Here is a 17,538-nt window from a genome sequence, read left to right as displayed (position 1 = left end):
AAAATGTCAAAATAGTGGTGGCACTAGAGGAAAACACACAGGATCACTAAAGTCATTACGATTTATCCCATTTGGACCATGAATGTCTGTATAAAAGATCAGGGCTATCAGTAGTGGTTGAGATATTTAGCGGTTTACGGAGTAACCAACATGGTTGTTTCTAGAACTATGTCATTAGTGTGGCTAAAAACCCAAGTTAGATGCATCAGCAGCTTAAATTAGTCCATGATAGTGTGTATGTGTTGTTGTGTTTGAAAAAAATCCTTATTGTAACTGTAGTAGTTGATTTAAAGGAATCAATTATTTGTGATTCTATTGTGTGATTTGTCTGCATTGTTTGTTTCAGACATGCTTCCTTTAATATAGAACAAGCTGGTCAGTAATCCATCTTTAGTTGTTTAAGTTCAGCCATTTGAGATATATTGTCTCCAAAGTGTGAATCAACTCTTAGCTAGAATCTGCTGTGGCAGTGAAACACATAACAGGCATACATAATGCCTTGCAAGGGTACATACAGAGCAGGATCAATGCAGTATAGGAGCCTTGGGAGGAGGATTTGAAACCAAGTGTGGATTCCTTAGCATCACCGTAGCACAAAGTAGCATCATAAAGCACCAATTCAGAGGGCTGTTCAGCTCATCTGCACAGAGCGAGGAGGGTGTGGAGCTGCAATTCCAAGGAACAAGAAGACCAGAATACAATAAAATAACAATTCAGTGGGTAAAATGAAAAGTGCAGAGGACAAATAGACATGCATCAGTGAGGAAGTAACAAAACTGTCACCGTATGGGAACACATGCACAAACTACACATAGAAGAGACAATCACGCTGCTACAATGTTTATAAAATAACCAATTCTTGTCACTGACCCTTGCTGAATTTCAAAATATCTAAGCCTAGAAATAGAAATCCCATAAGCTGGGTGTCATTCAGAATCACTCTGTCCTCATATTGTTTGCCAGCAGCTCCTGCTTTTATCAATGCTTGTTTATCACTGCTCTTTTTTTTTTTCAATTGTCAAATATGTTGACTGTACTTCAGCAATCTCTTGAAAGGTGTCGGTGAAACTGCTACATGGGGAAAGGAGTAACAGCCACACTGTGTATTGTCAGGCTTTTGGTAGATGTCAGGACATGTCTCCAAAAAGGAACAAATTTAGGCTGAGCCCTTGCAATCCCTAAGGTGGGTTGTTTCTTTCAGTGAGTAAAGTATATTGTTCTGGTGTACTACATTTGCAGGTTATTCATATCATTCATAGGTAGAAAGTACATTTAGTCAAGTACTGTACTTCAAGTACAAATCTGATGTACTTACGTGTTTTAATTTTATGCTACTTCATACTTCTACTCCACTGCATTTAGTGTGAAATTCTACTTGTTACTTCACTACATTTGTTTTGCAGCAGTAGCTACACTTTATTTTGCAGATGAAGATGTTAAAGGCTTAAAATGAGCATATCAAATATAATGCATGGTTATAAAGTATATTAAAGCATATTATTGCATCAATAATGATAATCCAATGATACAATATATGATAAAGTAATACTGACAGAGCTCATTTTGGCTTTACTTTTATACTTAAAGTACATTTTCCCAAAATTCATTATTGTTTATTGTTATTTAGTCTTTGTATGATTTTTATTATTTGTCATTGCCTTTTTTATTGTCTTAATTTTGTCAGTTGTATCCTTTGCACTGGTTTGTATTGTCTGTACTGAACGAGCTACTGAATGACTAAATGTCCTTCCTTCAGGATGTATCCATCTAGCACTCTAATTTTACTTTAGTATATGTTATAATTTTACTCAAGCCCAGCATATTAACACTCTATATCATTAAAGATGAAACAGCGCAGTTGATCTTTATTATAATTGCTGCAGTGTCCTTTATCCAAAGTGTGAACTTCAGAAAGGCCAGCGTCCTCTCTGAGTGTGAAGCTCTGCAAAACCTCTCACAGCAAATCTAAAATAGGCAAGTGGCCATTGTAAATCAGAGGGCAGTGAATTGTCCTGTTTATTCTATTAATCATGACAGCTAACAGATGGAATGCAGTCAGAGGGTTTGTTTTTTTTTTTTAATTTTGGCTTAGTTGTGGAGGCAATTTGTGTGTAAAGTGGATTGACTGGAACAACACCATATCAAATAATTCCATTATGCATCATATGGTGGTTGTGATTAGTGAGTCTATTTCAGTGAAGGATTGAGTGAATGAATATACGGTAATCAGGATTCTGTGCAGAAATGTAGCGTGAGTGGCTGTGAGACCTAAAAAGCAAGAAACAATCACTTCACATGAAAAAGCACTCGTATGTCATTCATGTGACTCAAGCTCATTTCCACTTTGATTATTTGAGTGAGGGAGATTCACATACCATGATTATTTGTGAAGATTGTCTGATGTAAAGAAATTCTTAAACAAACGATGAGGTAAACTGATTAAATAATTAATTGATTATTAAAAAGCCAAAATGCCAAAATATTCAGTGGTTTTAGTTTCTCAAATATTTCCAGTTTTTCTCAGTCATGTATGATAGTAAACTGGATATTCTGGGGTTTTGGATTGTTCAGACAAAACAAACAATACACATGACAACTTAATGCTCTGGGAAATTATGATGGGCATTTTCCATTATTTTCTGAAATTGTATAAACCGAACCATTGATTAATCAAGAAATTAATCAGCAGATTAACTGCAGCACTATGATCAGGAAAATCTGTCCACATGTTATGCCACTTGTCAAAGTAGATATTTGGTGAAACTAATCTTAATTACAGGTATGTCTTCCAATCCCCCCCATGTAAGCTAATTGACTTTTTATGCGTGAATCAGCAGGTAATATTCAAGGGTACACTTTTGGAAATCAGTCAGAGAACTGAGTTACCAATCCTTAACAATTAGCAGATTTTTTATTGTGTTATTTTAATTGCAAAAGCCTAATTATTATAAAACATATTTATTCACTTTGAGATAATTTCCAACTGTTGCACCAGCTATTGAGGGTTGATTATATCTGTATTCAAATTAAAATGAGCTTGTTGCAGGTAAGGGTAACAATCAATCACCTTAAGTGTTGAATTGACAAGTGATATGCATGACTATATTTATGCAGTGCCAATGTAATTCTAATGTTCTCAGTCTTGCTTAGAGAAGCTCTTGGTTTATGGAGCTGCAGTAGTTTGTGCTTCTCAATTCTTCTTCATTGAAAGTTTTAAATGGGATGTAATCGAGGAGACCATCTTTGCATGCAGGCATAATTATAATATGCAAATGCTTCTCCTGTTTACGACAATAGCCCGCTGCCACCCCCCACCCCCCACCCCACCCCACCCCACGCCCCTTGATGAGATGCGACCAGAAATCCCTGGGGCTGTGGAGCCTCACTTTAGGCGTCCACTGGTGGAGACAGAACTGACTCCAATGAACTCAGCCTGTCAATAATTATGCCTGCATCCTGACAAGAGTCACACAAGGTCAGCTAGCAGTTCACTGCCTGCACAGTCTAATTGGTATTTACAGCTTCCTGACAAAGTCATGTCCAGAAAATATCCTTACAATACTCTGAACAGATGTTTTTGTGAGGTAAGGACAAACTCTGGCATTGTCCATATTTGATCACTGACTATTTTCAATGTCACATTCAAAATACGCTTGAGCTTCATCTAATGTAACTGTAATCTAGGGTTTCCATTAATGAATATTTTAATTATACATTAAACTGCAGATTATTTATTTTCCGTTTGGTTTTTCAGTCTCATTGATATAATTTTGACATATTCATACTGGTCGTTTAGTCAGACAATTTTGCCATTTCGGCTTAAAGGTCCCATATTGCACTAATTGAGATTTCCATGTCATTTTTTTTATAAAGCAGGTCTAGGTGCTACATTAATACTGTAAAAGTATTAAAGCATTCAGTCCACAGAGAAATGCACACAGCCTGTATTCAGAAACCGAGCCTTAAAATGAGCCATCAGGACTTTGTAACTTACCAGTAGTATAATATATAATAAGCTCTTCTGTTACTTTGTGATGTCACAACAAAGCAGTCACCTCTCTCAGCCATGCCCCAAGCCCGGCCCACCCGGACTCACTGTCCAGCCTTGCAGGATTTGATTTATCAAAGTGTTTACCTAAAATCTGCTATATTTTCATTCAGTCTCTCAGAAAGTGGTCAGCCAATCAGAAGAGAAGCTCAGAGCCTCTCTTCTGATTGGCTCACCAACGTGTTGTTACTAGAGCTCCAGAGATAAGCCTGAGAGAGGCTTACAACCACAAATATATCTTCTTATGGATGTCAAGACTTCAAATAAAACACCCAAAAAGTGTAAAAAAAAAAAAAAAAAAGAGACCAATTTAATTATTTGATCTATAAAAAGCCAGAACATTGTGGAAAACTCTCATGGCAAGTACCTTAAACCTAATGTGACATCTTCTTATTTCTTGTTTTGTCTTATCACGGGCTAAAAACCAAAGATATTCAAGCAGCAACAGCAAAGAAAAGCTACAAATCTTCACAGCTACAAAACTGGAATTAAGTAATAGGGGAAACTATTGGGTTGATTAATTTTATGCTGATCGACTAATTATTTCAGCTTGAGCGTGCTCTCACATGAATTAAAATTTTAAAGGTCAGTGGTGTTTTTCATTACAAAAAACCACAAAGATCATCTGAGGTATGCTGCCCTGGAAAAAGAAGCTACTGTCACCACATTATGATCCCAACATTACATCAAGTGAGGCCACATTTCATTCTGAGTGAATATAAGCTGACAGGTAATAAGCAGAGTGTAATGATGGTAGTTAAGATTCATATACATTATTCTCACAGAGGACAATAATTAAGGAGACACTGTTTGATCTGGGCATTTGATTTTTGTGAAACTGAGGTGTGTGCTTGCTTCATGTGACAGTTCTGTGATTTATGAGAATATAACTGAGTTGTCCTCAGTTGTTCAATTTGTAAAACCGTTATTTCTGTCTGGTTAATTAATCATGAGAACATCCTGGAGAATTCAGGAACGTCCTAATTAACATTTCCAACAGTGTTATGTTGGAGTTATACTACAGTATTTGGGTGTAACTGAGCAGGTGAAAAAGCAAGCTGCTTGTCATTCAGCTGTGTTTAAATAAAGAAGTTGTGCGAATGCGTTATTGTCCTTGCAGCTGCTCGTTCTGTTTAATGTGTAAACGGGATGCTGTGCGTTAGGAGTGCAGCGGCAGAAAGGTGTTACACAGTCAGAAATAGGACAGGCTGTTTGAGACGACATCTTTCAGCCTTTATTTGATTCCTCCGGCATTGTTTATGACGCCTTCTAAGCTCTCACTTATAGTCATTTTTAAGCGAGCGGCTGATTGTTGAAGAATTCTCACAAGCACCTGCTCAGGTGTCTCCTCTTTGAACAGAGCTCTATTGAGAATTTGTAAACCATAAGAACATTAATAAGAAGCAGGCAAGTTTATTTTTTGCTCATGTTTTTTTCTCAGTATGTTTGAGAACAAAAATATAAACACACAGACACAAACTTACATTAGTGTGTCTGAGGCAGAAATCCAAACTGTGCATTAATTTATTATTTTCTTCGTTTTTTCCTCTTACTGCTCGCTCTCTCTTTGCTCAGCATGTTTGTCTGTATGTTACACGGACGTGTAGATAGGTTGTTGTGTTTCTGCATGTATTCTCCTGTGTTTGTGTGTGGGTGGCTTTGTGTTTAATATACTGTACTCACATGTACATACCTTGTGCAGAATTATGCTTGTTCTGTGTTTTGTGAATGGTAACATTTGATAATCTTAATAATCTGTGCTCAGGATCAGATGTAATGTAAGTGTAACGCTTTGCTTTACAGGTCCAGTATTTTCCATCTAATTTCCTGGAAATTTTCCCTATAATTTCCTGTAAAATTGCTGGTATTTAATTGTTAATTACAGGGGTATTTCAAATCAGTTTCAAAATTTCAAAGTTTAGTATGAATAATAAGGGAAAATGTTAATTGCTTGTTATAGTCAAGTGTTTAAGTAAAAAATAGTAAATTATGTGGTAGTAAAGTAAAAAATAGTTCATAGAGTTTCATAAAAAGACTGACAAAAAGTCTTTATGACGTTGAACTGCCATATATTATAGATGTGCGTTTATGTTACGTTTATGTTTACATACACTATTTCTAGCTAAGACCGGACCTGTAAAATAAAATGACTCACTGTAGCACGTTGTGTACTGAATCAAGAATTAGGGCTTTTTGTTTATTTTATTTGATTGTGTAATAAGAGGGTAATGACTGACACTTTCTCCATTTCCCTTACAATCAGTGCTAAATTGTGTAGACCTTTCATTGAACTGTCCTAGTAATTAACATATAAATACCAAATCAGCAATTTTTTTAAGAAAGTGTGAGGAAAGTTTCCATGTGTTTAACTGGCAAATACAGGAAATGTAAAATAAAACTTTACCAACCTTTGTTCCAAGACCTGTCAACAGTGTTGCTCTTAGGGAAGCGACTAATGATTGTTTTCATTGTTAATTAATCCAATTATTTTTTTTGAATAAAGGTGTAGTCTATGAAATGTCAGAATAGTAAAAAATCACAATCAGTTTCCTAGAGCCCAAGGGGATGTCCTCAGTTACTTGTTTTAACCGGCGATCCTAAACTCAAAAATATCCTTTTACAATGATATAACAAAGAGAAAGTAATCAAATCCTCTCATTTAATAAGCTGGAGCCAGAGACCATTTGTCATTTTCCCTTGATAACTGATTTAAATAATTAATCATTTATCAGCATTTTTTGATGATTAATTCCTCTGTTGGTTGCCTAATTGCTCCAGCTGTAGTTGCCATCACCTCTTTTTATCCAGTTTGGTCCAGTATCAGAGGCAAGAGAACAATTACCACACAGCCAGATGTAAAGCAGAAAAATTTACAACCCTTGTTCAAGCAGTTAACGTCCAAATAGGCACCAAGGGACAGAAATCCCCACACAGCTGGTGAAAGGACTGCTTCTATTGGTGCAGTGGTTAACAACACACACTCAAGAGTATATGTCTGTGCAAACGGCTAAAACAAAGCTAAATACACCCAGTACAAGCAGGGTAACTCAGAATCAAAATGCACAGTAATCAATAATAAGGATCACCCCAAACTGAAGCTAGGTCAGAAACACACCCACCAATAGGAGGGCAGACAGCAGGCGTCTTCTAGACAACAGTGTAGCTTCTGAAGAAGCCCATACCATAAGCACATGTCTAAAAATTAAAAACTGCACTTAAGACAAAACACAAATAACCAGGGTACAACAGAGGAGAACTTTCACAGGCATTAAAGAAACTAAAACCACCAGCGCTAATACACCTCTAATACAGATGAGAGTCATCAGTCATTAGTGTCCACAGGGAGAGCTACTTAGCTCTCCCTGTAAAATTAGCTTCACTAATTCTGACATGCATTTTAAGCTGTGTTATGGGGGCAAAATTAAACAAAAGCATAATTAAAACAAAACTAGTACTTTGTTTTGGCAAATGATCAATATTAATATAGGTAATTATATTACAAAGTTAAGTAAATAAACAATATTTATTTTGTTTCACAATTTGCTGTGCCGCATTTCCAGAAGTTTTCAGATTCATACAATGTTATATTCTGACCAGATCAATAACAATGACGTATTTAAAGTGGGGTCCAAAAGTCTGAGACCACTTCCCCCCATTTTATTTTAGATCAAGTCAAAAGTCAAATGTCATTATATCAGTGCTTATTTAAATATATAAAATTTGAAACAAATTGCATATATTCTCCTGTTCAGAGGTTCAGATTCAGGCTGTTTTCTGCATGTCTGCATGATTTTCTTTTTACTAGACAAACTTGTAGTAATACGGCTTTTTGTGGCCAAGGACAACAGATGTGAAAAGAAGCTTGTGGATTGTGGGACCGATCAAGACTTGAGAAAACTTGAGCATGGTGGCAGGTTCATTCATGGGTGGCTTAGGATATGCAAATCTTCAAATTTCAATTATAATGAATTATAGTGCTTACCTTACTATATTCAAAAGCAAACGAGGACACACTTTAAGTGGGGTTTAGAAATGAAGCTATGACTGCACTGTTTCATAAGCTCTGCAGATGTTTCACAGCTCCATAGGCGCATTTACACAGACAGTATGTGCATATTTATATCTCTATGTGTGCATAGACTATATAGGTATGTGTCATGGGTATCATTATATTCCTGGATGAATGTAAATGTGTGATTTAAAAAAAAAAAACATTTATAGCCTAGTTGTTTTAGTGTCTGAATATTACAGAATGTGAATACAACCTTTTCTTAATTAAAACTGAAGGGGTCTAAGCAGTCCTGTGTGCTCCTGCATGACTGGACACAAAAACAAACCTAAATTCCAGTTCACCTTATGCTCCCTCCCATTGTCTACTTATAGATTTGGCAGCTGGCACTAATATTAAGCAATAAAACAGAAATAGAAATGCGAGGCAGAGCTTTCTTTTTAATTCACTCGGCCATTCAGACGTGTACGTCCCTTCTTACCTTCTGAGCTCCCATTCAGATTGAAGCTCTGCTCTTCGGGCAACTCAACATCATCTTAATGCAATTCAAAGACCTACATTTTACACCAGAGTTGCCGTGGCAACAAAGTTTTCTCCCGCCCTGAGATGCTGAAAGATCAATAGAGTATCCTCGACGGTGAGGCAGGACATGCGCTGGCACAGATGGTCCTCTGAGAAACCATGAGCTTTGTGGCCTAGTTACTCTCTGAATACTAACACAAGCAAGCGAGGTCTCTATTGTGATGAAACTCAACAAACTTGGGCAACAATATTAGATTAAATCTGAACCAAAGATCTTAGCACTGTTGAAACCCTCTCACCCTGCTGTATTGTAGCTCTAAGGGAACCTTTTTAAGAGGAAGCAAACTCGGTTGTAGTTTTAGCTTCCCCAGAATCTTAAAAAAGGAAATTTAAGAGAATTAAATTAGACAAGGCAGGCACACTGTGCTACCAACATAGGGGAGCGTTGCTAAATAAATAAATTCTCTCTGGAGGTTTGGAAATTTTCTCACACAGTGTACCACCTAGTGTGTGTCTTTGTACAAGGAAATTGTTTAACCTCAGTATAAATATGACTGAACAGAGAAAATAACTATGTGAGCTAGTTGTATTTTTATCTTGCTTGTATATTCTTTGTTGAATAAATTGCACAAGGAGAAATCTTTTGAAATTTCAGACAGTTAGGTGGTTCTGTCCTGGAAATGGAGGTTATAGCTAAGCCTGCAGAGTCAGAACCAGGAGGGAGGGAGTGTGTAAACAAACTGAGCAAAAGTTTGGGTTTGGTGTTTTTTTTAAATACCGTTTAATGGTCTAGTGAAAAGTAGTATGAAAAAGGAGTAATACTGTCAGTGTTGATTATATTTGATCAACAACATTTAACACACTATCCCACTGGTTTGAGCTTGTGCTTCAAGCTGTTCTACGTCCCTCAGAAAATGACATCATACAAAACCAGATTTTAATGAGCGCTCTGATTGGACAGCAGTATTTCATAGTTAACGAGGTGCCCTGTTGTCTGTCAGACAGTAACCAGCCAGTGTGTGTGTGTGTGTTTGCGTGCGTGCGTGTGTGCACGACGCGAGTTCAAATGAAAAAAGCAACTAAGACCTTTCATTGCTGGCTGGCAAACGCAACACAGGTTGATGTAAAACGACAGCAGTGCACTTGCAATTTCTCACTTCTCTCACGCATAGCAACGACATGAGGCAATGTCATCAGGCCACGTTTGTAAAGTTTAAGACGTGTGAAAACAGTGTTCGTGCATAGCATACAATTAAGTTCGTCTGAGAGTCTGAGGAGGAAGAAAACTTTGCTTATACTTTATTTTCCTACGGAATTTGACATGTGGCATTTTAAATATTCTATGACTTTCACCGCAGGCACTTTTAAATCTAATTTAATTTAGGGCTATTGGTACTGTGAGCATTAGATGCTTTTCCTTTGGGCACAATGGGGGACGAAATCGGTGGTGTTAAAGACGTCAGCACCACCTCGATGTAGCGTAACGTGGATATAAAGGCTCAAATTACTCATGACAAATTGGATGGAGCATCAAAAGGGCATAAAAACAGACTCAAATCGTGCTTAAAATCCGCAGCCAGCATTTCTTGAGTGTATTAAAAATATTTACGCTGGACCTCTAAAAAAAAAAAACAGACATCACTGTTGATTGAGACATTGGATCTGGCAGGGATCAAAGCTGTCACCCTGTGGGGTTGGATGGGGTGGTAGGCTGAAGCAACCTTTATGTCGATCTCTAAACCTAGAAAAGAGAAGTCAGTTGTCAGCCGTTTACTTTATGTGCGTTAACATGTTCTCTCATCAACAGCGCAGCTTAAGGTATTAACAGTGAAGATGGACACCAAAGTGGGCATCAGCACATCACTGTTGGTGCTCCACTGGGGTCTCTTATGGTTATTACAGCAAAGGATCACTTTTTACTCCTGTCACCACAGGCGTGTTCTCTCCAAGAGAGAAATCAATACCTCTAAAGGGGAATCAGAGAATCAGAGCATCCTCAAAACCCGAGAATCATCCAATAATGCCTTCATTGGATAGACTTGAAAAACAAGCTGCATTTCCGCTGTTTTCACCTTTACTTTTTGTTGCCGTGATTTACATGACAGGTTTCTGTCTAATTTTGCAGTACATCGCGGAAGCATTGGGCGGAGAGCATAGAGCATGAAAAGGTCATAAAGCTCCTTGAGCACTGCTGACAAGAGCCCTTTTCTACCTTTAATTCTCCACCCTGATGTGGAATTCAGAGCAAGAAAAACACACGAACCTTGTTATATGATGGAAATGTACATGGTATGGTTACCTGATATAGGAAAACTGTCCTGTGATCATTCGACAAATTATATGGTTCAGTGGTAATGCAGCCATTCTGTTATTTCCATTGAAAGGCTACAGAGACACGAGCTTCTGACAGTATTGGCACAGCCTTTCATCATCCCAGGTGCCATTCTTTCAGAAAAGCTCCATTTCATTTTGTGATTGATACCTTGCTGACAGTCTCAGCAATCTTGGTCAGACTCTTGATTTTTGTAGCAGGTCTCATAAAGGCAATGATGCTATTTATTCATTCAGAGATCTCTATTTTTTAACTCACTGTTTCTCCTATTTCCTTGTATCTGTCTCACACACAGGACCTGGAAACTGATCAACAATGGACCGACTGGTTCTGTGCGTGCTGCTCTGTGCAGCTCTGGTGAAAGGGTACAGCTGCCCCGGCCGCTGCATTTGCCAGCACCTGTCCCCCACTCTAACTCTGCTCTGTGCTAAGACTGGCCTGTTGTTCGTGCCCCCCACCATTGACCGCAAGACCGTCGAGCTGCGACTAACTGACAATTTCATCACCATCATCCGCAGGAAAGACTTTTTCAACATGACTAGTTTGGTCCACCTCACCTTGTCCCGAAACACCATCAGCCAGATCACTCCCCATGCCTTCTTCGGCCTGCGATCCCTGCGAGCGCTCCACATGGATGGAAACCGCCTCAGTGTGATAAAGAGCGACCACTTTAAAGGCCTTATCAACCTGCGGCACCTCATCCTCGGAAACAACCAGATCCACCAGGTGGCCCCCACCTCCTTTGATGAGTTTGTTTCCACCATAGAGGACTTGGATCTTTCCAACAACAACCTGCGCAGCCTTCCCTGGGAAGCCATAGCCAGAATGACCAACATCAACACACTCACACTGGACCACAACTTGATTGATCACATTGGAGCAGGCACTTTTACGCTGCTCACCAAGCTGGTCCGGCTGGACATGACCTCAAACAGGCTGCAGAAGCTGCCACCAGACAGCCTGTTCCAGCACGCACAGGTCCTGTCTGATGCCAAGGGCTCCAGCTCGTCCACTCTGGCTGTAAGCTTCGGTGGAAACCCTCTTCATTGTAACTGTGAACTGCTGTGGCTCCGCAGGCTGACAAGAGAGGATGATCTGGAGACTTGTGCCTCACCAGAGCACCTCATGGACAAATACTTCTGGTCCATCCAAGAGGAGGAGTTCATTTGTGAGCCTCCGCTCATCACCAAACATCTTTCCACTAAGCCGTATGTGATGGAGGGGCAGGGTGTGACTCTTAAATGCAAAGCTGTTGGTGATCCAGACCCAGATATTCACTGGCGATCACCAGACGGCAAGCTGGTGCATAATAATTCCCGCACCATCCTGTATGATAATGGCACCCTTGATATTCTCATCACTACGCTGAAGGACAGCGGAGCATTTAATTGTGTGGCGTCCAATGCTGCAGGCATTGCTACAGCTGCTGTTGAGATCAACATGATCCCCTTACCCTTGTTTGTTAACAACACAGGCCACATGCGTGAGGACCCCGGTCTCTCAGACATCACCACCTCCTCCAAATCTGGCAATGACACAAAGGGCTATGACAAGCAGGACAGGAGGGTGATGGTCACAGAGCTGACCTCCTCGTCAGCTGTGATCCGTTGGCCATCTGAGCGCCATATCCCCGGCATCAGGATGTACCAGATTCAGTACAACAGCACAGCAGATGATACTTTGGTGTACAGGTAAGTCTTGGTGCAGGGGGTGGATGAATGGAGGGAGAGGAGGGTGGTAGAGGAGGGACAAGAGGAAAGGTGAGACATCTGGAGTTACCATCTGCTGAATGACACAACGGTCCGCTACAGCAGATTGACGGATCCCAAAGATGCAAAATGATTAAGTATGTCCAAAAATAAGCAGAACCCCTATAGCGTAGTCTGGGGGATAAACTGAGAAAGAATATTTTTCCATAAATTAAAATACATTAAAATGCATTGTAATATGCATAAAAAGTACAGTATAATTAAGATATTTACAGGTTTAGTAAACAATATTCATTCTGATGTTTGAGTAGATTGTTGCAATCAAATGAATAGATTGTGAACTTCAGTGCTCTAAAGGACTAAAGGGCCTTTTCAGCATCATTAAAACATAATTTGACAACAATAACATGAGACCAACTATTTTACTGCATGTAACTGTTTATATCATTAGCAAGTGTCTACATTAATTGGTTGCAACACAGAGTGCGATTAGATATGGTTGTCTAATGATAGGCTTGGTTGCAGTGGTGGTGGAACAAGTATTCAGATCATTTACTTACAGTAAGTAAAAGGAGCAGGACCATGCTATAAAAATAGTCCTTTCAAAAGTCCCGCCTTCAAAATTTGACATCATTGAAATACAGAAGTATTATCAGCAAAACATACTTAAATGATCAAAAGTTAAAGAACTAATTCTGCAGAATAATGTGACTGATATGTTATTATACATGACATTATTCGATTTTTAACACTGATGCAACAATGTGCAAGGAACATTTTACTGTTGAAACTGGTCGAGGTAGAGCTAGTTTTAACTACTATACTGTGGTTTCCAACCTATGGGTCACGCCCCTCCAGAGGATCACAACTTAAACCTCAGGGGTCTTAAGATCATTTTTTTTATGTGGTTGTTTGTTTTTTTGGACAATTTACCTCTTTGGGCTTCAAATAGTAAATGAAACCATCTGAGAATTTTAATGGGGAAATCGTTCTTTGGTGGAACTTCTGTAAACTCACAGACATCTGAACTGTGACAAGGCACTGAAGGTTTTTTGTAACCATCCAAAAAGTTTGGGAAGTACCGGTTTAATTTACCGGTTATAATTTTTTGCATTGAATTCTATAAGCTCATCACCTTAAAATTTTAATGTGAAAAGTAGCTAGTAACCACAGCTGTCACATTATTTCCCTCTGAAAAGAACTACACAGATCAGAAAATGGAAATACAGTACTTGATTAAATGTCCTTAACTACTTTGTACCAGTGCTTGGTTGAAGCAAAGAGAGGAATAGAAGCACAAGGGCAATATAGGCAAGTTACTCATAGTAAGTTACAATATACAGTAGTTAAGTTGCAATGTGTAATATATGTATGTATGAAGTGATTATTCAGGGAAAATGGGAAAATGAATAACCCTTTGTTACAAGTAAAAACTGAGACATGCTCTTGCAGTATGAGCTCACTCTTTTTAAAATGGTGAATAAAAACTACCATTTGCAAAGCTTACAAAAATATTGTTTTAAATAAGAGAATAAGCTCGATGTGTTTCTTATGCAACATGTGACGCACATAAAGTGAAGCTAGCGTACGGAAAAGTATTGCAGGATTTATGTGTTCACGGAGCGAGTTAATAACAGTGGTCGACTTTTTTTCCTAGGTTTTATCAGATATAATGAGTCTCTCTCCTGTATAATTTTCTCATCCAGTTTAGGCATGGAGCTGAGTGTTGTTTTGTCTTTAGGTGGTACATCATTACCTACAAATGATAACCATCAAAATCTCCCTTTAGGGAAAAGGAACAAGCTTCTAATTATATTAACGCCAATGTTGACCTGAAGACAATGCCTTTCTCCTTCGTATTTAGAGTCATGTAATCTTGCAGTTGCCAACAAAATGTGACCTTAGGTATTCACACATCAAAACTGTCTTCACATCATGCGTCACTTGTCCTGCAGCCCGCAGCTGTTGTGGCATTTTCTTTAGACAGTGCGCCACTTCTGCCTTGTTTATCACCGTGCAGTTTACCTTTCACTGTCATTTTATACACATACCCAATAGAGCAACCTCTCATTGCTGTTTTATAATGTTACATATTTTCTCATTTGTCAGCTTTAATGGAGTGTAGTACTTTTTATGTTTCTCTACCAGAATGAGTGATATTTAATGCTAGAGCTGCGATGGCCCGGTTGTCTTCTTGTTGTGTGGAACTGACACCTTTGTGTGATTTAATACACCTTATGCAAATCAGTATATGTGGGTGTTGTAATTCTGATGATTAATCCTCTACATCGTCATCATGTTTCTTTCCTCTGCAGAATGATCCCATCTACCAGTAAGAACTTCTTAATCAATGATCTGGCCGCGGGGCGGGAGTATGACCTTTGTGTGCTGGCGGTTTATGACGATGGTATCACATCATTAACAGCCACACGTGTGGTTGGCTGCGTACAGTTCCACACGGCCAGTGAGGTCAGCCAGTGCCGCTTCATGCACAGTCAGTTCCTGGGAGGCACTATGATCATCATTATCGGTGGTATAATTGTTGCTTCAGTGCTGGTGTTCATCATCATCCTGATGATCCGTTACAAGACCTACAGCAGCCCAGAGGACAGCAAGACCAAGGTCAGCTCCAGCATGCACTCACAGACCAACGGCAGCCAGCAGCGGCTCCAGCGCTCCATCTCCAAGCAGCCTTCTGATGAGGGCCAGCGCGAAGCGCAGGCGCCCAAAGAGTGCATGGCGCTGGTGCTGAGAGTGGACAATGAGAAGAAGGAGGATCCAGCTGCCACTACTGCCATCCTGGAGGTGGAGCTGCCTCCGCTGACTGTAGACAAGATGAAGAGAAGAACCAGCCTGGATGCACAGCGCTCTGGTCCCCCGTCTGAGGACACGCAGACAGACAGTAGCCTGACGGGCTCCACCATGTCCCTGTGTCTCATAGGTCCCAATGCTGGCACCAAGGAGGCTCCCAGGCTCAAGGACAAGAAAAGTACCCTGGCCAACATGGGGTTGCTCCCTAATGAGCTGGCACGAACTAGGCACAGATTCTCTTTTGACGGTGGGGATTACTCCATATTTCAGAGTCATAGTTACCCACGCAGAGCGAGGACGAGGTGGCACAAGTCCACCAACCAGCTCAACGTGGAGTCATCTCCGCTCGCCAACAGGAGAGTTACATTCAGCAGCACCGAGTGGATGCTTGAGAGCACAGTCTGAGGAAAACAGTGTAGCTGAAAAAAATGGCTCAGCCACACACAAACACACACATGTAAAAACACAAATATGCCTACATGCCATATAACGCACACTTTTCCTGCACACAGCAAACGATAAACACAAGCACATTTACTTACACATGCAAACTTTCTGTGAGTTGCTGGAGAAGAACACAGTCTCCCTTCATCCTGCCTCCCCATCATACTCCCAGAGAGGTTTGTTGGCCATGTCCTTTCTTTATGCAGCGGTGCCTTATTCTAAAAAAATGAACGAATGGAGGATGCTGCTCACTGTAGTCATAAACCTTCCTCTCTATCATTGCCTCCCACCCTGATAATGGGAAGCATTATTTTGGATTTTTAATTTTCTCCTTTTTCTGTGACATGGCAAAGGGTGTGGCATCTGGATGTGACTGTTGAATTGTTTAAAAAAAAAAATTTAAAAAAAAGAAAACAAAAAAAAAAACTTCATCATAACTGTAAAGTGAACAGCCAGGTATCCTGTTATGTCAATCATGTTTTGGGTTCTTTCAAAAAAAAAAACTTTTGCACAGAAGACACGAGATACAAGGACAAGTATCACCACCAGTCTATACAATAATAATAATAAAAAAAAAAAAAAGAACAGAATTTTACACATGCCGATTTCTAATGTTAGCATAGAGAGGATGGACCTGGAAACCTGCTGTGGATTCCTCCTCGGCAGTCGGACTATATGATGTTAAATAGGTATTGTCCCAGATGTGACTGTATATTAATCGGTACTGTATCTGGCTGGTCTAGATAAAAAGACAACAAACAAAAAGACATATATAAGTATATTAAAACATTGGTGTATGTGTACTAACTATGTAAGTAAGTAAGTCATATGTCACATGACTTTTTACAAAGCATTTGGGTGTTGGCTGCAAGTTTTTACATTAAAAACCTGTGTCATCACACCTCTCCCTATTTAGTATGTCAAAGTTTGGACCATTTATCCCCTCACGAAGGGTATTAAATTTTTTGTGTGGGTTAACTGTGTAAGTGACGTTTCCTTCTTGTGCTTCAGGAGCAGCAATATGTGTCTGCTGCAGAGAGGGACTCACGAATAGAGATGATGAATATTTGATGTACTGAGTACTATTTATAAGGCCTCTGTGAAAGCTGCGCGACGGCCATGGAGCAGAGTGGAGTGTGGGACGACGAGGGACATGATAACTGGACGTTGAGATGCTGAATTCAAATGCAGCCAGCTGTTTTAACAAGGGTGTAACATCAGTTGCCCACCACTAGGGGGAGACAAAGCTCTGTAAGGTTCCTAATTACTTGCACACTGCAGTGAGGATGCATTAATAACCGTATTTAGCAGAAATGTGCATCACATGTGGCATTTAAAGTTTAGTTTTTATTAAGCTCTAATTCTGAATTGCCTGAAAGCTTAGATATTGAAAAAGAATTAAGATTTTACTTTAACCTCCCCCTATTCATCATTTATAAGCAGTAAACACTTAACAAATAATTTATGAATCACTGTGATGTAGTTGTGAGCAGATGTAAGGACACGTTTTCAAGTGTTTATTAAGGTATTTGTCAGCAACTATTACGCCTCCTGTGAAGCATCCGTTACTGGTGAATGACGAATGTTTGATAACACAAGTATACCACTGCTATAGTCATATTTGATGTTATGATTAGATACATACACAAATCCTCACCCCATG

General features: G+C 39.4%; 1 protein-coding gene across 4 annotated transcripts in view; it reads left to right on the top strand.

The window, feature by feature from the left end:
* Positions 1-16,853, top strand: part of lrfn1 (leucine rich repeat and fibronectin type III domain containing 1) — a 157,301-nt gene extending 140,448 nt beyond the window's left edge. For all 4 annotated transcript variants that reach the window (XM_056373503.1, XM_056373502.1, XM_056373501.1 and 1 more), the window contains 2 exons: positions 11,207-12,602; positions 14,936-16,853. In XM_056373503.1, the coding sequence (XP_056229478.1) occupies positions 11,227-12,602; positions 14,936-15,836 (2,277 nt within the window). In that variant the 5' untranslated portion in view covers positions 11,207-11,226 and the 3' untranslated portion in view covers positions 15,837-16,853. The remainder of the gene's footprint in view (positions 1-11,206; positions 12,603-14,935) is intronic.
* The last annotated feature ends 685 nt before the right edge of the window (positions 16,854-17,538 follow it).

The sequence above is a fragment of the Seriola aureovittata genome, chromosome 4 (genome assembly GCF_021018895.1).
Source record: "Seriola aureovittata isolate HTS-2021-v1 ecotype China chromosome 4, ASM2101889v1, whole genome shotgun sequence".
NCBI classification, from domain to species: Eukaryota; Metazoa; Chordata; class Actinopteri; order Carangiformes; family Carangidae; genus Seriola; species Seriola aureovittata.
The sequence above is the reverse complement of the archived record's forward strand: the minus strand, read 5'-3'. Positions and strand labels throughout refer to the sequence as shown.